This window comes from Anarrhichthys ocellatus, unplaced genomic scaffold (genome assembly GCF_004355925.1).
Source record: "Anarrhichthys ocellatus isolate YVR2014 unplaced genomic scaffold, GSC_Weel_1.0 scaffold6, whole genome shotgun sequence".
Lineage (NCBI taxonomy): Eukaryota > Metazoa > Chordata > Actinopteri > Perciformes > Anarhichadidae > Anarrhichthys > Anarrhichthys ocellatus.
The window spans coordinates 1151645-1175375 of record NW_022280036.1 but is presented as its reverse complement, the minus strand read 5'-3'; the positions used below and the strand labels follow the sequence as shown (position 1 = coordinate 1175375).

General features: G+C 44.8%; 1 protein-coding gene across 2 annotated transcripts in view; it reads left to right on the top strand.

The window, feature by feature from the left end:
• Positions 1-1294: 1294 nt before the first annotated feature.
• Positions 1295-23731, top strand: part of cdh8 (cadherin 8) — a 112730-nt gene continuing 90293 nt past the window's right edge. For both annotated transcript variants that reach the window (XM_031846625.1, XM_031846624.1), the window contains exons 1-2: positions 1295-1790; positions 3690-4216. In XM_031846625.1, coding sequence (XP_031702485.1) covers positions 3959-4216 — 258 coding nt within the window. In that variant the 5' untranslated portion in view covers positions 1295-1790; positions 3690-3958. The remainder of the gene's footprint in view (positions 1791-3689; positions 4217-23731) is intronic.

Below are 23731 nucleotides of genomic sequence, written 5' to 3'. Positions count from 1 at the left end.
TTTTGCATTGCTGTATTAAGCATCAATTAGGGCTTGTGCTTTGACCCTTTTACTGTGTTGTTAGGTTCTGCATATCTGTGTGAGACAGAGACAAAGAGCGTGAGATTAGATGCTTCATAAAGGTAATTACATCACAACAGGCTAAGCTACCCCCATGTGTGTTTTCTTGTGCTTTTTATTCACTCAAACATGATTTTAAATGACCAGCCCCTTACAGCAGTCCTTTTTATACATTTAACTCCATCCACACACACACACACGCGCACACAATATGTGTCCGTCAAAGAAATCTTCACTCATATCGAGCAAGAGAAACATGGCTCAACATTTACAGCCTAATGCATTATGCAGCAGGAGCTTTTAAAAAGAGATGATTGGAGAATTCCCATCTGAAACGCAGCTGCAACATCAAAGTGTGAGTGGGAAGAAAATTAAACGGTACAGAAATAAATAATGGTAGACTTGATGTCTTTGCTAATTGGCTTCTCTGGCACTCGGGTCAAAAAGGGCTTCCGCCAGGCAAAGCCTAAGAGGAGCTGCTCTGTTGTGTTAAAGGTGCTACACGGTACCTCACACAAATAACGTGTTGCGCTCGCGGGAAATTTCATTCTTTCGACTTACTGAATATGCATGCATGCGCTGAAGCGGTGGTGGGAATGCGACGCCGTCATTGGAACGAAGGCACGCAGAGGCAGTAATGCGTTTCATGAAGAGACTATCATAGCTGGGGGGGGGGGGGGGGCCGCGGGGTGCGGCAAACAGTCCTCGCTGGTCAGAGCCCCCCCCCCCCCCACCCACCCAGGCCTGCTCGGCTGCTGCCAAGTAGCTGGACAAACACTAGAGGGCTCTCTCCCGTGGACGGCAGCGTGGGGCCCCCCCTCATGCTGTCACTCACACACTCACACTCACATCCAGCCACGCAATGACGAGCATGACCTTTTCACTAACTGTCTTAATAAGACCCGTGTCACACTCTCCCTGCTCCCTTGTCTTTTAATGATGTGGGATTTAGTTTTTCACCCACAGACACGTTCATGTGTCAAGAATACAAATAAACTAAAACCGTAGAAGTGTCACTTTAAGGTGCTGGGGGAATGCAGGGACCCCAGAAGACTTAGCTTTTTACGTTACTGTTGTGCCAACGGGGCTACAATGCGCGCGTCCATCTGTTCATTGCTTAACCCTATCGAGTGACAGTGTAAATGAGAAGCCTAGGTTTCGTTTCACTAATCGCCATGGCCTGTGCCGTTCCGCTAATAACAGAGAATTGACGGCCAACTAATGCGTCACCGCCTCCTCAAAGAGACGAGTTAGAAGAATATAGAGGAGAAGAACGCAGTAATGAGAGGGCTTTACCTGCACACACCTCTATGTAACATCTACAGCTGCAGCATAGCTGGCAATTTGAGACGGTAACCTTTTTGCGCGTCGGTGGCTGGGCAGAGCGGCATGCATTCATTTGTGCGCCTGTTGACCCGGCTCCTCATCAACCCAATGAGCGCCGTAGAGGGGAGGCTCTCTTCGCCTCCGCGCGTCTCTCCTCCATCTCCTCCTCACTTTTCCAGTCGGCCAGCGAGCCTGTCGGAGCTCTCAACTACACAACCCCAACACTGTCACTCCGCCTAGACAAACTGCAGGACGGATTTCTAGCCTCTCCGCGGGTTCCTTTTGTTTTTTGTTACTCATTTTCCCTCCGCCTCGAATGAAACGCATTGGACTTTCTTTTTTTCGCGTATTTTTGAAGGAACAGTGAAACGATGCAGCAGCTGGAAAGGATGCAAGTCTCACTGGTAAGTACACCCGCCACCGTGATGGGCTATATAAACCTAACAGGTATTACTGATTTGCGTCGGAGGGGTTTAACGGGACTTCTTCGTAGCGGGGATGCAGTGCATTTTCCCCCCGGTACGGAGCGACAGAGCAAGTATACAGGAAGGTCCGCAACTTGGGTTTCCTTCTTTATTCACATTTCCCTCGCGTCTGCCGCGTTTAGAAGTCGCAGATACGCCGCCTGTATGTGGTTTATTTCCCGTTAATGGGACTGCCTGTGCGCTCTCGTGCCACATTTGAGGCACTGAGAGGCGGGCTGATTGGAAGCGATGTCTCCTCAAAGGGTAAAACTTCAGAGAGAGGGCGAATTCGGGTGATCGGGGTACGTACCGCAGATGAACGCGGAGGCGTCTAAGGCAAGTAGTTCAAACTTTGCGATTTTAATTGTCAGCCGGGTAATGAGACGTTGGAAAACAAAAATGCATTGCTCCTCTAATGGAGCACCTTGGACAGCTCCTCCGCTGCCAGGCGCTCAGTTCGCGGCCGAGCCGCCTGGAGCGGCTGCTTTCTGGCGGGGAGCTGTCCTCACCCCGTCGTGCTGAAACCGTCTGCTTAGTCACGCACCACAGTGGCTTAGAATGCACAAAAAAGAGAGGGAAAAGCACTATTAATGGTTAAATTCATATGGATTATAATTTTGTATTTTAACAGCTTGATATTTTCTTCATATCTCTCTTTATTCTCCTTTTTTTTAAATACATAAAATAAAAAATAATCCGTTCCTGCATCTTTTGGTCTCTGGGTTAGTTGGAGAATGTCACAGTAACTCGGATCATTCCACTCTTTGTGATATCGCAGTTGGCTTCAGGTGGAATACGTTCCACCGTATTGTCCTTGAAAACGCATCCGTGGAACCACGCAGCATTGTGAACACAGCGATGTACTGCGTGTAGTAAAAGTTACCAAAACTAACACCGGCACGGCTGACACAGCATAGCATGTCCACCTGCACCAGTTATAGCCGAGGACAGCTCAAAGCCAACCTTGTGCTGTGTTTTTTTCCTCCACTGGTTTTGCATTCTGGTGAACAATGCGCACCAGTGTGTGTTACACTGAAGCGACTGAGCGGCTTAAATGGACAGCTCAAACTGTTTTTGATTAAAAGGTCAAAGTTTACATCATCGCATGGTTGGGTCACTTTGTTGTATTTAATGTGGTAATTTTTTTCTGTCAAAAAAAGTGTTGATTTGAAAAAAGTCAGTTCCACTGTAATATCACATATATTTGATTCAACGATTAAACACCTCGTCTAAATACCCTCACACTGATCTCATCTGGATTACTATGATATCAGTGAGCTGCAGCGCTGTTGACATTGTAGCGCTCACCTGCAGCCACCCACTGTATCTAGAGATTACACTATTGCGTGCATGCGCCGGTGTTTGAGGAATCTGATTGCAGCCCATAACACCATTTCAAACAAAATGTGTTGTGAAAGCATTAATCATAAGGAACATGTAATTGCTCAAAATCTTTTTCTAGGATAATCCCCAGAACAACAGATTAAAGCAAGACAATCTGATGTTGTGGGCTGGATAGCCTCGGAGCACAGGCAAACCCATTTGTTGTTCGCCTGTAGGGCATAATATGACAAGATTGGAATAAAGGGTCATGTCTGCTACGGAAAGATCATTTGTAATGATGAAGTGACATCTTGACTTCTTATACGAAAATGAGAATTTTCTCAGTTTTTGAAAACACTAAATTTTCTCTCTCGCTCATTCTCTCTGTCTCATCTGATTTGTTCAAATATTCCTACTCTCTTATTCATACCTCCCATTTTCTCCCCCACCTCCTCCCGACAACTCCTCACACGACTAAAAGACGGCTAACAATCGACTGTGGTTGCTCCCTTATAGGTCTCCCCCTCGGAATAACGCCAAAGGGATGCTGCGCCGCGCTCCTCCAGCCCTCACCAACTGCTATGGAGGCATGCCAAGCCATGCGAGTGACCTTTATCACACCATGAATGCAAGCTCCGCCATTCAAAGAGGACACAAGTAACCTTTTCCTTGTTATCTAAGAAGGAGCTGTTGATCTGAAGAGAGGGGCTGGAAACCAGAGGCCGAGAGAGAGAGAGAGGGAGAAGAGTCTCATCAAACAAACAAACAAAACACACAACGCCAGGATGCCAAAGCGGTCAGAGGAGATGCTGGTGGATCTGTGGATGTCCTTGCTGCTGGTGTGGATTACTTGTGTTCCTTGTGTGTCTATGACTCCCATCATAGGCCAGTCCAAAAGTACACAAACTGGTGGGTCCGCAGCAGAGGCGAGCGGTCCTGGCGAAGGACAAAGATTACTGAGCCGTGCCAAGAGAGGATGGGTTTGGAATCAAATGTTTGTGCTGGAGGAATTTTCTGGACCCGATCCAATTCTGGTTGGCAGGGTGAGTGCTGTGATTGTCAGCGTTATATTAAGCTCGCTTATCACGTGGAAACATTAATTCGGCCATTTGAATGCTCTCTCTGTTATGTTTTTTTACTTCCTATGGGCAGTGTGAGGGTTTTGGTTGTCGAGGGGAAGCAGAGATATGGGGACAAGAGAGAGGGACGCATCCGAGGGGGGTGGGGGGGGGCTCTCGAAATGCTTTTGGAAATAATTAAACTCTCATCAAATAATGGTGGCAACATTTTCTGCTGTGTTGGATGTCCTTGAAATGCAAGAAACGATGTAGCAGTCAGACAGAATGTAACTATTTTTTTTACCTCAATTTCTATCTTCCTAAATACAGATGCATGAGAACGGCTCTTTTTCTTTACTTTCGATTCAACAATTTTCTGCCAGATCATTTTTTTTTTCTGTGTAAGCACGGTTTCATTTCAGTTGTGCATAACACAAAATAGGTTTATTTTAGCTATAGTTGGTTTTTACCATCGCGGCTCTATAATGAACAGAACTGCGGGGTAATCCTGCGGCTAAGGGCCACCTGCTCCCTGGCCTGTGTGGAAGTGTCAGGCAGGTTTTCAGAGGAGGGGAAAGCTGCTGGCCAGCATGGCCAAAGCAGCTTGTTCACAGCTCATTGCTGGGACTCACCTGGGGAGAGTCAGCCTGGCTGCCACGCTCTCTTCCCTCCCCCAGAATATACTGTATATATCACCCAGCCTCTCTGGCATGGGCAGGAATGCAGGCCATCAAGCATATTTGATCTCGTTCAGTAATAGCTTTTGCAAACAGTGTTGTGGTGCCTAATTGGTAGGCCTTTCTTGTTCATGATATATTGCCATTGTAGTGCTTTGTACTATATCTTTTTTTCCAACCCCCTCAGACATGGCACCTGAAAGCACTGACGCAAAAAGCTGCTGTTGTACTTGAAAAATAAGTCACCCGTTCCATTTAAATACTTTTAATATCACTCCCTCTTGTTGTTGTTGTTTTTTTCTTTCTACTTCTTCTATCCCCAGCATTGTCATATGGCTGCATCAATTAAACATTTGCCACCATGTGGGATTTGCACCTGTGTTCTCTAAATATCATACGAACACAAAAATGCTGTTAAGTGATGCATTAATTTTTCAAGCGAGTCAATTAGGCAGCCTCTGCTGGATTCGACGAGGGCTGCTTATTAGAACGCTGGAACAAACAAGCACTCGCCGGGCCGTATGAGAGCTTAGAATTTGAAGGTTAGATCTCAGCTGCCAGATATTCGGCATCAAAGATTTGACATGTCAACCTGGTTATACAGTATATTGATGGATAGATTACCTGAAAACGTTTCTTGAAAAAGAAAAAGAGCCACAGAAGAACAAGATGGATGAAGGAGTTGTGAGTCATAAATCCGAGCACACACTCTGAATATCACGCCGTGTGCCTGTGGCCTGAGTGTGAAATGCTCCTCGGATTGTCAGCAGAGGATTGGTGGCACAAAATCAAGTGTGCATGAAGGATGCTTCCTCTCAAGGCCCCGGCTAATGCTTCACAACAAACTTGACTGTAGGACAGGTTAGTCACAGGTATGAGTATCTTTCCTGTCGAAGGACATTCAAGGATCGGGCGCAGGAAGGGTAACGGGGAGGGGAGGCTCGGGGATGAAGAAGAACTCGGCATTGCCTTTTGCGAGGCGATGATGATGATGATGATAGGTTGCGTTCACTGCAAGGTTAAGTGCTCATGACTATGCCTGGCAGAGCTGAGATAAGTCCTATGTTAAACCAATATGGCACTGTATTGGTTTAAGACTATAAATCTCTCTCCCTCCCAGTCCCTTTTGTTCCCCTTTTCTCACGCTTAATTAAAAAAATGAATGAAATGTGTGGGAAGGTGTGATTCGAATTGGTCATACAGCTCCCTGTGTATTTTGCAGAGTTTCCCCCCCTTCCGCTGCGTGTGTGGTTGTGGGCCTATTATCAAGGAAGTCCAGGCCACGATTGGACTCTTTCCATCCCATAGTTTTTTATGGCCGGCGCACTCTGAGATTTAATTATACAGCGCGCGCGTCCCCGATCTTCTGCCTGCGACTGTGGCTCCCCTCGACTACACCCGACGCCGGGGAGCGGAGTGAGAGATAGTGTTTGCGAGAGGGACAGAGAGAGATTGCGCGATCAATTTTTAACGGTCTGTCATTCTCAGTGTTGTCTCTCAGCGGAGGCTATTAGCATAAATGCAGGAAAGCAGGAGGATTTAAAGGAGGCGGAGGTTGTGGAAGAGCGAGGAGGACGGCCACAAGGCGTGACAGCACCCTTCCCTTTCGCTGCCCTTCTCCGGCGCGTCGTTTCTCTTGACATTGTGATTCACTGAGCGCCGTGTTCGTCAGCCCCCATCAGTCCCGTTGGCATCGGGGGAGCAGACATGTAGTACCTGTTAAAGTGAAGCAGGAGAGACAGCTGTGGAAAAGCTTGTTGCTCGGCTGTTGCTTAAAACGAACACGGCGTTGGAAGGGATTTTAGGATTACTCATCGTGAGCCAGGGGACGGTTCAGAAATAACCCGTCATTAAGGGTAGAAATAGGCAAATGGAGTGTTGAAGGCAGACAGGATTGAACATATCGCGGGCGCGGACTGAGGGAGGCGACGTGCGTTGGCCCATTGTTGACTACGAGTGGGAGATGCCACTTGAGCGAGTAAAGACTCATGTAGGCCGTTAGAAGGCTAGCAGAGGGTACTTTAAAGGAAAGCAGCTCTCGATTTACAATTGCACAGCCATGATGGAATACTGTAGCCCGGGTTTTAAAATAGAATCAGCTTTCGTTAGTATATAAGGTTTTTGTAGTCTTGTTCAAGAACCTTCCTTGTTTTTTGGCACGAGGCCTATTCAAACTCAATGCAACGTCAGCCATGTTTTCGCACCATTTTTGCCTCTTCAATCAAAGCCGTTTCAATTATTCAAACCTACAAATAAGCAGCTCATTTACACCAGGCCATTAAAGGCAAAACATTGCCTCTGAACAAAAAGACAAACACTGAACAAGTTGCTGTGTTTGCACCAAAGCAAAATCTGAATTCTTTGATTGTAGTGTGAGGCAGATTGATGGCAGTTAGCGTCGCCGTATCTAACAGCCTCAGACGTAACTTTTCAAGGATCCTTTACTCGCCGGCGATCATTTAGCATATGGCGTGTGCGGATTGATAATGATGCATTCAAGTCTGCTAAATTGTAGCGCAGATGTAGTAAATTGACTGATCCCTCATCCCATTGTCCAACGCCGTTATCCACCACGGCATTGTATGTGTTTTTTGCACAAAGAGAATTGATAATCAACCATTAATATTCATCAATTCAGGCTGAACTGCAAGACTGACAGTGATACAGAAAGGGGAAAAAAAGTCTTTGATTATTGATTCAGCAAAGGAAATGGATATGTTCGGAAGAAAGGAAATGGCTTTGTCTTTGTGTGCTGGGGGAAAGAAACAGGCTTCATTCTTCCAAACAAGCTGTTCGTCAGGATTCCCAACAAGAAGGGCCACAGTAGTATCAGATTGGTGGAGTAAAGGAAGTCTAAAAGGTGTTTTTCTGTGATTGCAGGAGAACATGCTCAGGGCTCAACTTGTGCGTATAGAACTAGGGTTACTATATTGTAACCTTTAGAGGTGCGTTCAGGTGAAAAGACACCACAGCTTGGAGATGTTGGCTCAGAGTATGGCTCGAAAAAAGCAGGTGCCCTTAACATGTATTTATTCATTTACTGAATGGTGCTGATAAAGTGGTATTTCCATGGCTCACTACTATTCTATGTTTACCACATCGACTAAGACCAAATAAAATCCAGAACTTTTTGTTCCTTTTGTTGCTTTCTGCACTTTGGATTGCTAGTACACGATGTGGGATATAAGTCTATAAATACTGATGCAAGCTACTTCTGCTCAGCTGGATTGCCACTCTCTGTCTCTGTCCCCCACCTCCACCTCTTTCCCTCTCTCTGTGTGACGGGGTGATTATGGAGAGAGTGACTCTTGAGCCCGAGTAAGCTTGCCTCCAGTGCCAATAGGGTGCGGTACAATGATATTGTTAAAATCTTCTCCAAGTGTCTGGTTTCGTAAATGCGGGGGCAGCGAGTCAAAGCTAAGGCGAGATTGAGTCCTAAATGCAGCCACCGGAGACTCCCAGGTGCCCCGCTGATGCTGGTTTCCAACAGAGCAAAGGTTGATCCCCCTTCTCGACTGAGTTGCGCCGATGTGGCCCCCCCCAGATTAGCAAAGATCCCCATCCTTAATCTGCATTCACTCCGGCTCCAACAGTTGAGCGGATATCTGTCTCTGCTTTTGATTGATGGATGAGGAGTGGGAGTTAACGAGAATATTAGCCGAATTATCGCAAGTGATTGATAGCCATTATGACACATAAATTACAAGCATTGGCTCGGCTATAATACATTCTGAAATATAGCCCAAATTAGACACAGGTTCCAGTGCCATAGTGGGAGCGGGTTGAATCAATAAAAAAAAAAGCTGTCATTAAATCCAGGAATGGAAAGCTCCGATGTTTGTTGGACTTCGTTTCATGCCATTCGGTTTCTCACACCCACAACAGCTCCTGGAATACAGCTCTGTAATCTCTCTTCAGGCAACACCACAAAGATCCGTATTGAGCTGCAGTGTAGCAGCAGCTCCTCTGTCTCTCAGCTCTTAGATCTCCATCCCCTCCTCTTGTGTAATTTATGAAAGAAAGAAAAAAAAAAAGCATGCTTACATCCCTCTGCCCTCTGCTTCTACCTCCTTTCCCTCTCTGTTACCGGGCTCCCCTCTTTCTCCCCGAGGCTCACCTGTACAGTATATCACTAATGCCGGCAGGGCCATTATATCAATGGGTCCATGGTCACAGTCTCCCTCTTGCTTTCCAATCTCTCCCTCTGTCTGTCCCTCCCGGTCTGTAATAAAACACTGGGCCCAGCGGTGGCTCTGATAGAGCTGTGGGATCACATTAGTGCTGCCCTCCAAGAGCTTGACAGGTTGTCTATGTCTCTGTGTTGTCGTCCTGGTTCCCATTAACAAGCTGCGTACGTGCATGCGCGTGCATGTGTGTTTGTGTCATACAGTAGTTCATTTATTGGTGTTATGGACTAAAGTGAGATAGGCTTGGATGGAGTATATTTAGACATGAGGGTTATGTGTGCGCCAGTAAATACAGCGTGTCCGTGAAGCTTTGTAGCCGGTGTGTCTTTGCAAACATTTGCTGTAGTGTCAGCGGAGTCATATCCATGAAAGATTCCTCTCTGAACTGCTCGATGTGTGTTTTGAGCAGAAATTGGAGTGTGAATTCGGTGGTATTTCCACTTTGCTGGTGACCTCATCGTCACTGGCAAATTGCTTGTATCTTAAATGTTATTGCCAAGTCACATTATCAGCCTGTCAGTGATCATTTAATAGAAGCAATGTAGAGTACGTTCAAATCTGGCAGACTTGTCATTTTTTTTCTTTGTGTCTTTCCAAACACACCTGTCTGCACAAACACGCGGCTCCCAACATCCCGCCTCTCCTCTCACATGCATGCACCTAGCGACCGCCGTGCATTAAATTGCATACTTTACTGCATTTTTCCTCCCCACCTATTTTCATAAGGGAGCTGAAACCATGTTTCAGCTGAGTGTATCGTAAGGAGGCACACGACGCGTCTCGTCCGTGATCCCTGGAAGCTCTCCTGTGTACATGCATCAGCTGCAATTATAATTTAACAGGAAAGCACATCCATTCGCGCGGCTTTCGTAGTCCCTGAGCAAAATAACAAGCTCGCCGCTATCACTCGCATCTGTGGCTCAGCGTGATTAAATCCATGTTGTACACGTGGGGGGGGGGGGACATTTTCCTGAGCCACTGCGTCAGTGTGCTAATTCATAGCAAATGGGCCGTTTATGGTTTCACCTTGGACGACGACACCACGATTAACCCTCTCCCAAGTCAGTGTGTTGTCAGTCAACGGTGTCAAACTCTTCCTGTGGAAGTCCGAAAAAAAGCCCCCTCCTCTCATTAAGTCCAACAACCACCACCCCACCCCACCCCAGCCCCCTTTTAACTGCCTTCCCTCCCTCTCTCTTCACTTTTCCTCCCTCACACTCCCCGGCTCACCGGGCCTGGCCTGTGCAGAGGTGGAGCGCTTAGCAGGCTAAATCATCTGGCACTCTGCCTTGAACTTTGCTCTAACTAATTTATAAGAATTAAAACACGTCACCTCAAAGCTTGGCTCGTGCGCTGCTTTGGCTAAATTGGCCTGGTTCCCTTTCAGAACGTCTCCGTGTTTGGATTACATCGTTCTCAACATTTGCAATCTGATGGGTTTAAGCCACTTCGGCCTTCATCTCGTGCTGACATTTAAGCCGTTGTTGATTTGTTAGACAGAACACCGACCCTCGTATGATCATATTCTAAACAGGCAGCGAGAGGCGACTAAATTAAGGCGTCATTAAAGAGCCTGATGTTGGACATTCTGCTTACTTATGAAGCTGCGCTGTGTTTCCCAGTCAAAACACCGGCCAAGCGTCGGTAGCAGTAAATGAGGTTACAATTATTCAAATCTGATTATTCAAATCAAAAGATTATGATTATCTGAAACCTGCTAATTGGCCATTGCCTCTGACATAGTAGCTGTGGGCACAGCGGCGGCAGCGGCGGCAGCGGCGGCAGCAGCTAAAGACCCCGCTCCTTGTGCCAGTGTACTCTTGTGGGCTCAGTGTTTGGCTGCGCTCCCCAGGCGGCTCCTCTCCTATGGATGGATCCCAGCGAATGTGAAATGCTGCAGGTGGCTTATCCCTGTTATTGTACGACTGGATGTGCATTTTGGCTTCACGGTTTGCTGGGAGCACGTGGGCTGGAGGCCGGGGTGTTAATATTAATGAATCGCTTGAGGGGGGGGAGGGAGCGGGGGGGGGGTCAGCAGGGGGGAGTGAGTGCCTATTTCTGGCACATAAAAGATGACAGTCCTCAAACCTCTGCCTCCTTACTTCTCCCCCTCCTCACTCCTTCCCTAGTTCCTTCCCCCAGCTCGCTCACCCGCCTCATGCGATGTAATAATAACAACAAAGCGGCCGCGGTAAACAGTGGATGTGACATTTACTTGGAGATCAGTGTCTTCACCTATAACAGGTATTAAATATGATGATTATCATCCCTGCTGAGTGGATGGCAGAAGGTTGCTCACCTCAATCATGGAGTTGACAATAAAAAAAACACACACACACAGAAATCAATGCTCATCCTTTGCTCTTTTCTCCCCTTCAATGCAACCACTCCTGATTCTGGTATCTGGGTGCCACCAGGCTGTGGCTTTGACCTTTCTCACAAATGAATTATTTCGGTTTAATGATCCCTTCTGCAGAAAGAACAAAAAAATGAGCGGAAATAACAGCCACGGGAGGGGAGGGCGGAACGTAAAAGGGCAGCCCCCCCTCCCATACTTTATTCTCCACTCCACTACACTCTACCTGTGAAGACACCTGTATCCCTCTAACAATGCCTCTTCCTTGTGTTTGTGTCTCCAAGGTGCATGTGACACATCTAGCCTGAGCCTTAAAAATGAACTGACTTCAAAAAAATATACCCTGGATGTAACAAGCAGGTGGTGGTGATGGAAACACACATTTCTTGTGTGTGTGTGAAAGTGACACTTTTGATTTTTTTTTTCGTTTTTCCTCCCATGTTTGATTAATTCTCCTTTTTTTTCCTGATCAGAAAAGGGGTGGGTGGGAAGTGGAGGAGAGGGGCAGACGCATGAAAAATTCAGAACGTTATAATATAAAATCCAGATGAATCATGAATGCTTAATGGGAATCATGGCCGCGCGTGCAGGATGTTAGAATTGTTCTCAAAGAATCCTGGTGTTTGTGCATTTGTCTGCCAGCAGCCGCGTGCACAAAGAGGGACACGGCGTGTTACGTCGGCCCTCTCAGCTGCTCCGTCTCTCTCGATGGCAACGAAATGAGGTGTTGAGGGACAGTGAATAGAGGATGCCAGAAATATGTGAAAAGCTTTTAGGGGGTAGAGGCCTTCTGTTATGGAAGTCTGGCTAATTGCCTTCATCCCGGCTGCAACTGCCTGTTGTTGTGCTTGTGGATCGGACATGCACCGATCGTCTATCTGATGAAATATTAACTAAATCTTTGCTAACACCCGGTCTTCTTCTATTGTGTTTTAATGAAAGGCAGAGTTCCAAGAAAAACGTCTGCTATTATGAATAATAGAACATCCAATTAGTGTAACATCATCGCAGATGAATTTGATGAAAGACCAGACTGGTGTAATTTTGGAGGAGTGCGAGCATTTAGTTAAGTTATCACAGTGCGTGAATGTGGTGAGGCTGCGTAGGTTGATTGCGTATGACTCGGTGACGGCATCATACAAGATTAAACCTCGTAGAGTGCTTTTTATTAAGAATTACCAACAAGGAAGTTGAACTGGAGTTCGAATTATGAATTTGACTTTTTGTGTATGAACTATGTTGACACTGCAACTACTTTGCGTATTTCTGTTGTGTTTTTCAGAAGAGGATGAAATTGTTTTTTGTACATAATTGTGAAAGCCTCAAGCTCCCATGGCAGCAGTAGATTTGAGAGGCAGCATGGCTAGAGAGAGTAATGTTACCTGACTGGAGGATGTCACACTCATTTCAAATGTTGATGCAAGAGATATTTTCTCCTTGTTTTCACCAAGCACACAGATAGTAACAGCCTCATACAACAGTTCTTATGGTATCTACGAGAAGAAGTCGGTGCATCTGCCCAAGTCCCTGCTGTGTTTAGGCAACAAAACTACCTGGTTAGGAAAAGATTATAGTTTGGTTAAAATAACTAGAGTGACATTGACTTCTGGTTTCACACGAGACAAGGACAGCGATCTCCTGGGTGAGAGTCCGTGGTTTTGTGCCCCAACCAACCACCCACTTGTCACTTGTTACCAAGTCACTTGTCCTGGCTTACAATTACCTGGATTATATTTATATTGCATTGCTTTTTGTATGTATAGCTACCACTAAAATGTGAGAACAGCCTGGTTATGTGCAGCTTGAGAGGTTTTATTGTACAGCTGTGCTATGGCTAACCATTTACGTCCACTAACTGTTTAACTCTCTGTGTAGCTATTTGAAAAGAAGTAATACAACAAATACGTCCTACTGCTGGCCCACACGGAAATTGCACCAATCAAATTACAATACTGACATTGTGAGTCAATATCAAAGTTGCATACCAACAATACTATCTTGAAATACTATTGTAATGGCTACTGTCACAGCAGCAGATTAAACCAAAGTTTCCTCCTTTTGGGAGTTATAGTTTTGCCCAATAAATGACTGACCAATGTACTGACTTCCCAGCTAAAATTCATTTCACTTTTATTTGTAATAGTATAAACATAGACTGTGTATAAGAAGTGAGCATACTTGACGTCGCCCAATGGTCTGTGCCTCTAAATGGGACCATCATTTGATAAATAAACATCATGCTGTATTGAAGAATTACTAGTAGTAAAGTATTTCAATAATTATATGTAAATGCATGATTGACTTTGTAAATATAACAAAGCTTTCCATCTCCTAAGCTTATCCTGCTCTGGGTCACAGGGGGCTGGCACCAATCCCAGCATGCACTGGGCATGAGGCAGGGGTATACCCTCAAAGGCTGCCAATCTATCACAGGGCTCAACACACATTGACACATTCACACTCACATTCACACATACAGGCAATTCAGAATGTCCGGTTCACCAGTTAACCTGTGTGTATCATCACTGTGCTGCCATTAATATTGAATGATGTTGTTGCCAATATACTTATAAAATAGTGCTGAAACAAAATAAAAGCTCCATTTGTAATCCACTTGTGCGATTAAGAATGCCATTTGAGTCATGCACTGAACTGAATATCCAAAAATACAACATTGTCAACAATATTATCCTTTGAGGAAATTCTCTTTAGGTAGCAAGCAGTGAACACAGAAAGCGTAAAGATACTTTGAAATTTCAAAAAAACGAGGAGCTGTGTGTTGGAGGGAACCCCCCTCCCTCCCTCCGAGTCTCATGAGATGACTCCTCGCCTCGAACACTCTGCCAAATGGCACGCTGCCCTTTCATGTTATTTCCTGTGCTTCGTCTGCGTCACAAAGCCGCCGCGCTGCCGCCGTTAGCTGATGAAGATGGGGAGCAGCCGTGGTGAGGCGGCAATATTTTGATGGCTCCACAGATCTTTGAATGGTTTGTCATCAGGGGAGAATGACCTGGGCCAACCCCAAAACCATTGTAGCCTTCCATCTGGATGGGAGCAGTCACACAGGTCCCTTCGTCCCCCCCCTCCCCCATCTCAATCTGTGAAGCACTCCCAGTGTGTACAGAAGCCGGCGCCCGCTTGAATCACCACTTGCCAAGATGTGGCATGTTTATCAGCGTCCCTCCATGCCCGCAGTAGCGTGCGGGCACATAAACACAGAGGCACGTGCAAACACACATTGTCTATGCGTCTCACTGAGTGGCCAGATAAGAAAACATGACATTATCCTTTTGGTGTGTCTGTTGTACCTGTGCACCCGTGTGTCCGCGCCATGTGTGTGCAGTCAAAATGCTAATGTCATATCTGCCTTGATGACCTTTTCTTCTTTGGTGTTTTATATAAATACCTTGCTGATATCCTGGGAAGTGTAATTACCACACCGCAGCTTTATTAGTTTTCTGACCACGGCTGTACTGTTTGTGTATGTGTGTGTGTGTGTGTGTGCGTGTGTGTGTGTTTGAACGTGTGTGAGGCTCTCCTTTTGTCGTATTTGCACAGCTGAATCCTACAGTACACTTGTCCTCATTGTACAGTACATGCTGCTGCTCACGCACGCCCGCTAAAGACAATGGAGCATGCGTGTGATGTCGCTGCTATTTATAAGTCAGTTTAGCTTTTCTTCTCAGGGGATTCATGAATGGATCATATGCAGGTAACACGCAGATGGACGTATGGCGGAGGGTTTAACTGAGCAGCGCGCTGTGTAACTTCAGCAAATACCACCACCAGATCAAGGCGGATATTCAGATCAGGATCTTTGCATGCACACATGTGCGTAAACATTTACGAGTCAAACGTAGGGGCGGGATTCCTGCCTTTGTTGCATCACCGGCGTGGAGGGAAACTGCATGTCAGGAAGGTCTCTGTGCATACGTAATGGGATTCTACTCTGCGTTCATCGATAAGGATCACACTCCCCAGGTTTGACTCCGGGGGGATTAGGGCAGAGGCCGTTTGATCTCGGGCGGTTTTGCATAAAAATCACAAGACTCCGGAATCCTGCAAGCAAAAGGAGCTGAGTTGGCTAATTGGGAGGTGCATGCTGGGATGGACACACTGTAGCCTCGTGTAGTGTCCTCAAGATGCCTTTGACAAGGCCGCAATTACAGTGAAGTCGGAGTGCTGTGTTGTTAATGACGCTTTCAGAGTGGAGGAGAGTAGAGGGCTGTTTTCAGTCACGCAGCAATTGACACACTGTGAGCGTGCTTTCAAACTGAGCGCACACGCACTGCATAGCGCGTATGCCAAATATCAACTTATTACAATCGCAGCAGGCGATCAGACAGGAAACGTGTCCGTTGTCTAATAGCGGCCGTGGTCAGCCTCAGCCATATGAGAAGAGTATCCTGAAACACTCCGGAGCTGCATTCAGGGCCTCCACACGTCCCGCTTCAGATCCACATGCGCCTAAGCAGCCAAAGCAGGCGGGTGGGGGGGGTGCCAGTTACCGAACTTAATTGCTACTAATAACCATTAGGAGTTTGGTTTTCATCCTCCAGGGGGTAGAAAAGGCCTTTCGTCTTATCAGTTGATTAGAAGCAAATAGACGGGGCCGGATCCTGCATATTAAGTAAACAGGGGGCTAGAATGGTGTTGCTCTGTCAGGGGGAAAAGCCTAATGGAGTGGCTCATCCTCTGCTAATGCCCGAGTTCTAACAAATGGACAACTGCTCACAAACCCTTGCTCCACTTGTCAAATATTGGTTTGCTTTTATTTTCTTTTTTTTCAGTTGAAATTGTATCTATTTAAACAAACAGAAACAACAACAAAATGGTTCCATTAGTTGGGGGCTTGGACTTAGTTTACTTGTCCTGCTCCTAACTGCAAAATGTTGCAGACCTTTGTGCTGCTCTTAAGCCTTTCCAGCATCAGCGCTGGCATCCAACTATCAGCCATGGCAGCAAAGTTGTTGTTTTTTTTTGTTGTTTTTTTTCTCCCCTCCGTGGATTCATTTGCATTATGCAAATGAACAATTGATATGGATCTTCTCCTCTCCGATGAACATTTTGCACAGCAATTTGCCAAGCAAGTAATTACTTATTGATAGAATGATATTACACAGGAAATTGTTGTGTAAAATGGCAAACCCATCTCATTCAAATGGCAGCAAAAATAATAAGAAGAGCAGCAATAATGAAATTAGAAATCATCAGTTAAATGGACAATGGAGTTCTGGAGGCTCGCACTCATCACAGTTGCTCTCACTGCGCTCCTCTTCACAGACACCTGTGGTTGCACTCTGGGCTCGCGGCTTTGCATTTAAATTAATTCCAAACATTATTAAGGATACAAATTCACCGTCTCACTCGACTGCACCACGCAATGTAGTTGAGCTGCAGGAATATCAGCAATTATCCATACTGTGATGGAATATTTATGCTGTGTTTGTTTAACCTGCATGTCACATTGTGTTGTTCAAAGATAAAGCGTTTCTTTTTTTTCTGTTCTCAACATGGTAAAACAGAACAGTTGGAGAACAAAACAAATTCATTTCTCAAATAGTTTTTTTTCAAATTTACAATAGTTGATAAAATGACCAAAGCAATATATTGTAAACTGGACTTTTCAACATGTTTCTATTTAAATGGACATCAAGTTTTAAGTTCTGTGTTAAGTTTGTTTTAACGCAATATTCACTTTGTTGAATTATAAATCAAAGGCTGGATTTAAAACCTGTGTAAAAGCATGTTGTTTTATAAAATATATATATAAAATAAATATATATATATATATATATATATATATATTTCTTTAAGGCCAGTTTTCAACACAGTGCTAAAGCAACATCAAAGCAAGCAAAAACATGCAGCACTTCAACACTGTGATCTCTAGCAACCTTGAGGAAAAAAAACATGAGTCAACCAAGTCAATAAAGCATAATGTCACTCCAGCATGATCAGTGGTCGGTCGCGGAAAAATTAGACTCATTTATAATTATGTAATTCTTAATGACCCATACCAAACTATTATCATGTTATATTTCTGTTTTTCTGTTTGCTAAAATTAATTATTTCCCAACGTTTTTTGTGTTTGCTACGGCGCCACTCCAGCTCTGATATTGAGCATTTCCAGAGACTGGCACCTGGAGGAAACCAGAAAAAGGGAAAAGAAAAAAGAAAAGAAAGAGCCAGTGTGCAGCTGCATTTTCTTCCTCAGTAATCGAATCCCTCAAACGGGGGTCCATTTTTCTTCATCTCCCCAGGTCCACAGGACCTTTAAACAGAGCAAGGCACTGAAAGAAGGCGCCATAGAACACAATTATAATTCCAATATAGTCTTGTAAAGAAAATGTAAACAGATAGCCGGGGCTGCAAAGCTGCCCCCGTTTTCCCAGAAGACTGGTAATAAAGTAGAAAAGATGTAATACTGGAAGAGGCTTTTTACCCCCTGTCCCTTACTCACTCCAGAAATTGAAAAGTGTGGCTCTCTGCGCTGACACTGGTGGAAGAAGGGAGGCTCTGAGATTTATGAGAGATTTAGAGGGAGGGTGGGTTCTACCAGAGGCCTTAATGCGGTTTTGCAAATGAACTGTAATGCATGAGTATTGATAAGAATTAATGGCGGTCCGCAGTGCTGGTGGAGCCCCTCTTTCCATACAGTAGCTGCCCGTGTTTTGTCTCAGGCTTCATTTCAGAAGGATCTGGTGGGGGACACCAACAAGCCGCTGACCCCTCCAGAAATATGAACGGGTGTAAATTGGTGGCACATTTTTTGATTTGTAAGAGCGTGCTGCTTTCACATTGGCAAATCTTGAATTCTCCGGGCGAGACATTCTTTTTTTTTCCCATCTCTCTCCATAGTTTTATTCCTCCCTTGAATATTCTGTTTGTTGTGTGCTGTCTTGGGGGTTAGCATTTGTTTCATGCCCAATTCTGTTTTATTATTATTTTCTCAGAGTTTATTCTCCAGTCATTGGAAGGCAGAGGAAAACAGCAGTAGGCTGCTTATGTTAATTTCCTGGCAGCGGTTGCAACTGTCCTAATAATGATTACTGGTGGTGGGAGCTGCTTGGGCACACAGCTTAGGGGTGTGTGTGTGTGTGTGTGTGTGTGTGTGCATGTGCGGGCAGGCCGGAATGTTGCACTCAGTCACAGCAGACATCGCTCTTCAAATCATCTATCATTCATACTACAGAGAGAGTTGTAACAGTTATATAAGGTCAAGGATGTCGTTTGTAAAACAGCGCTGATGGATTTTATGCCGTTTCATGTAAAGTATTCTGTTATTGTTTAGCAATCCGGCGGTGACGGCCAACGTCTGCTGTGGTCTTTGAGCCGTACGGGCTGTGTGGTGAGATATTTTAGAGTGACCTTTAACAATGCAGTGCAAACGCAATCTGGTACTCACTTAGCCTGGAGAGAAGAAGAGGCTCCCGGAGCCGGTTAGTGGGATGTATGTGACATGGCCGCGCTTTTTCCCACCGAGTGTAAATCACAGCAAGAAAGATTGAGGCATGGACTTGTGGATGAATGTGTGTGTGTGCCTCATCCTTGCTGTGTGTGTGCGTGTGTGATTGTGTGAGAGAGAATCACAGTCCGGGCCAAGAAGCAGCAAGGCCCAGCAGGCCCAGGAAAGCATGGAGGAGGGGGGAAGGAGGAGGGGGGAGGGTGTGTGTCTGACAGTTTAGTGTGAGAGGGGGAAATGGCATGGTGCTGCTGAAGCCAGTCATCCGTCTACTGTGACACCCAGCGTGCATGGAAGATGTCCCCGGGACTCGGCAAAGGCGGAGAGGAAGTGTGGTCGTGCAGAGGAGTGGGTGGCGGAGTGGAAGTGTCATCATACTCTGTAAGTGTCACTCTGTCTCTGGTTCCCCGTCTGTCCCTGCCGCACACGGACAACGCTCACGGCCGCTTTTCCAAATGTTTGACCCTCGCAAATGCACAAACATATTTTAGTTATTTATTTTCGAACCCATCGCACCCTGGGCTGCTTTGAGAATCTTTTTCTACAGGTTCGTGACAACTTTAGCCTTGAATCACTCGCTACGCACGCATTACGCTACTCTTAGAGCAACAAGGTTATATGGAAACATTTAGATTTCACTTCAGTCCGGCCTTGGCCATTTTTGCTCGGTTGTAGGCCTACTGTTAATAAAAGCTTGTGCGTGGCGAGAAAGTTGATTTCGTCATCATAAAAAGGGTATTTGTGTGATTCTATTTCATCACCAGACCAGTTTGTGAGGTTTCACATAATTTCCGACCATATTTCTTTTCTCGTCATATCATGTTTGATTTGTAGTGTTTTGTAAATAAAGTTTTCAGATTTTGGATTTTATTTGTTTTATTCTCTTCTTTACATTTTCAACATGAACTATAATAATAACCAGATTACATCGCACACGACTTAAACACAACAATGTGTCAAAGTGTGTGGGTATGCTCTGTGTCGTCACTTGTTTGACACCAAAAGGAGCAAAATGAGAAGGAGGTATCATGTTCGTCACTCATGGTGGTAGAAGTACAAATAACACTTGACCAAACCTACTGGAGGAAAAAGAGTCTGAACATTGAAAGTAATTATGTCTGGTATGGATGTGCATGTGCAGGTAAAGACATCACAGCCACTGCGATATCTCTGTGCTGAAAAGACGATGAATGGAGGGATGACATCATAAAAGACTGGATAGCCAACCCTGAAAGCAACCATGAACTGTGGATCATTTGCTAACTGCTACCTATCGTCTCAAGGTCTGATTCACAAAGATACTGTGCTAATGACATCACAGCATAAACTCGCCCACAGAGTTTTGCATCTGATTGAGGAGATCAGCCACGTGGCAAAGATTGCAATGCGCTTGAGGCCAATGTGTCGTTTGATAAGCCAGACATGCTGAGTCTGTTCAGGCTGTGCTCGGTCCATGTAGACCGGGTTCTGGTCGGACTGTAGCTCATTTCACTTCTCTCCCTTCATTGTGCTCATATACACATCTGAGCCTCAGAACACACATGAGAGGGGGTGAAAGAATACATCATTAATAAGAAAAACATGAATTACAGACACTTATTTTTAGAGTTTCTTGAGACATTTTTTCAGTTTATCAGATACCTGCAGTGATCCCACCGCAGCAGAAAGCAGAAGTGCGTCTCCTCATCAAGAGGTTAGCTTTTACGGATTCACACACAACACACACCAGAGATACTTCATTGATTATTTAAGTCTCTTTTTTTTGCTCATGTATTTTCAAAAACGACATGAAGGGGAGCTTAATTTATTTAACTTGTATGGCACAACGTTCTCTGCATCCCAAAAATAAAAGAGTTTGAGCGGACACCCCTTTATGAATATGCTTCAGCTCCTACCAGGTCTCTGAAGAAGCTAATAAAAATCACTGTTACTGCGTGTGTCTGTGGTACATTTCACATTTTCACTTGTGTGTAGCTTTGAGAATCACACGCTGTCATTCTGCTCTTGTTTGCACAGGTTTGGCCGCGGCAAAAGCCACATAATCATTTTGTGAATCAGCCCCTCAGTGTGCAAAATGCATGCTTGTCTTTCTTATCTGAAGCTGTCATTGTGATCTCTGCCATTCAAAGACGTGCTACACTGTATCACTTCACATTACATTACACACATTAAGACAAGTCAAAGGTTTTGAGCCCAAATTAGCCTTTTCTCTGGTATCTGATTGTTTCACATTTGTAGCTGAAGTAACAGTACTTTTGATGTAACGGAGTAGAAGGGGAGTGATGTGAGTAGTTGTGAGTCCCTGGGAGACAGAAAGCAATCCAACAAAACAATTCCATGAAGCCCATCACATCTATGGAAGGGATAAGAAGGGATATGAAGGGATATGAAAACTCACTTTTGCTAATGAGTTTTTTAGTATATTCATTCATTGGCAGGAGACACAGACAGAGAAAGAGTGAGACGACGTGCAACAAAGGTCGAATCATCCAACAAAGGAATAAAAGACACTGTGGTTATGTGGCATCTCATTTAATAGACTAGTGAGAAGTCACAGATGGAAAATTCCTTTTACGGAAAAAAAGTATAAAAGTATTTATTTTTTGTTGCCTGTATATCCGAATGTTTTAAGCACAGAATAAATATGTTTTACAGTATATGAATGGAAACGGCAGAGTGACCTTGTAACAGAGGTATAACAACCATGTTGAAAGGACATTCTGTCAAAAAATATATTCATAGAAGAAAACAAAAACACATTCATAAATATCTGTACCCACATCTTGAAATGTATTAAGAGCAGTACAAAATAACAACAACCTATTATTCACAATTATACATAATTGTATCTACAGAAGTACTGGCAGCAAAATGTACTATCAGTCGATGCAGAATTGTCCCTTTCAAAGTATTATATTCTTATGTATTTTATGTTATTGGATTTCACTAAAGCTCGGGTGTTTATTTGGGTTAACTAGCAAGAGTGTGCTAGATATTAAACATGTTCTAACCTAAATACCCAGCTCAATGTTGCCAACTAGTCACACTGTCCCGTTAGTTCTCCCCCACAATTATCGTCATGAACGTAAACAACCCACATGGCTAATTTCAAGAAATATAAAGACAAAATATGGTTTGGAAGAAGATTAACAACCCTCAATATGTAGCATGTCCATGTAGAACTTATTTGAATGGATTTATTATTTGTATTATTATTATTATTTGTTGGGTAGTAACATATGTTGTGAACTCTTGAATGTGTTTTAAATGTGGAATTTTAATCTGTAACGTAAGTAACTGCTGTCAAATATATAGCAGAGTTAAAAACAAATGTAATATTTCCATATGAATTGTTGTGAAATACAATTGGAAATATTCAAGTACACATATCTTAAAAATATACTTCAGTGTAGTACTTGAGTAAATGTACTTAGTTAGTACTATTTCCCACCCCAGCAGTCAGGCTAATTCCAACAGTAGATGTGTATTAATGATCAACTGGCTTCAAAGGCTAAATCATTTGTCCTCTCCGGAGAATTCTCCCTGATTCCATAACATTTCATGACGTCCCCATCCCCTCACCCTTCTCTGCCGCTTTACCAGCACTAGTTATTAATGCTGTTACCTTTTGGAATGAAGTCCCTCCCAGTGGATGACCCAGTTGGGAGAGGGAGAAAGACAAAGGGAGACAGAGAGACTGGTGAGGGGGGAGCCAGAGTTGCTGGGATTTTATTAATGGCTCCATCTTGCCAAGTGCGGTCACGAGCCTCCGATGCACCGACGAGGCCTTAATCAAAAAGCCCCACACCGTGTGAGTGACAGCATCAAAGTGCATCTGCATACTGCGGGGAATTCGCCCAACTTTCTCATTTCTTCGCAATTACAGTGGGTGCGGGAATGGAAACGCACGCTGCGATGATTTCTTCCTCCTCTTTTTTTTGTCTCTCTCCTCTTCCCTCCTGTAAACAACATGAGCTCTTATCCCGTTCGCTTGTTATGTTTGTGTACATTATTCTCCCAACCCTCAGGAGGCCTCAGAGGAGGGGGGGAGGGGGGTTAAAAAGAGAGAGAAAGAGCTGAGGAGTGAAAATGTAGAAAAAGACAGTGAGAGAAACTCTGCAGAGAGAGAGAGAGAGAGAGAGGGAGGGCGGCACAGAGTGTGAGAGAGCTGTATGTTCACACCGTTACTGTTGGGAGAGCATTTAAGCAGAAACTACGCCATGTTCCCCAAAAAAGAAAGTGTTGTGCTGCTGCCCGAAAACATCTTTCTGGAATACGACGGCGGGACCCACAGCAATAGCGGCTGCTGACCGACAAACTCTGAACACAACTTGAATGATTTTCCATGCTTGAAGACATCACAGGGGCTCGCGTTTGCTCAGAGGCATTAGTTTTTCTGTCTTTCCACTTTTACATATTTTGCCATAAATATTTCAAAAACTACAGACTCTATTTTCTTTTTTCTCAAAGGGAAGAAGCAAAAAAAAACCCTCCAGGATGAGAACGTGTATATGTGCAGGTTTATACTCCCTGTCTCCATATCCCTCCCTCCCATTAGCCGATTGGCTACTCAGGTGCCGGAAAACTCAACGAGCCAGAATGATGGAAATGACTTCTCTGGCTTCTGTTTGGTGCCACTGTGGAGGCCAGGAGTGTATTTCAAATGTAATTGAGTTTGGTGCGTTCACAAAAAGGTGCGTTTGCGATCAGAATGATGGGCGAGGCCAAACTCCCCCCTGGAACTGTTTGTTAATGTTATGGGATTGGTTTTGTTTTGTACCTGCGTCCTTTAGACCTTCCTGTCGTCGCCCCCCC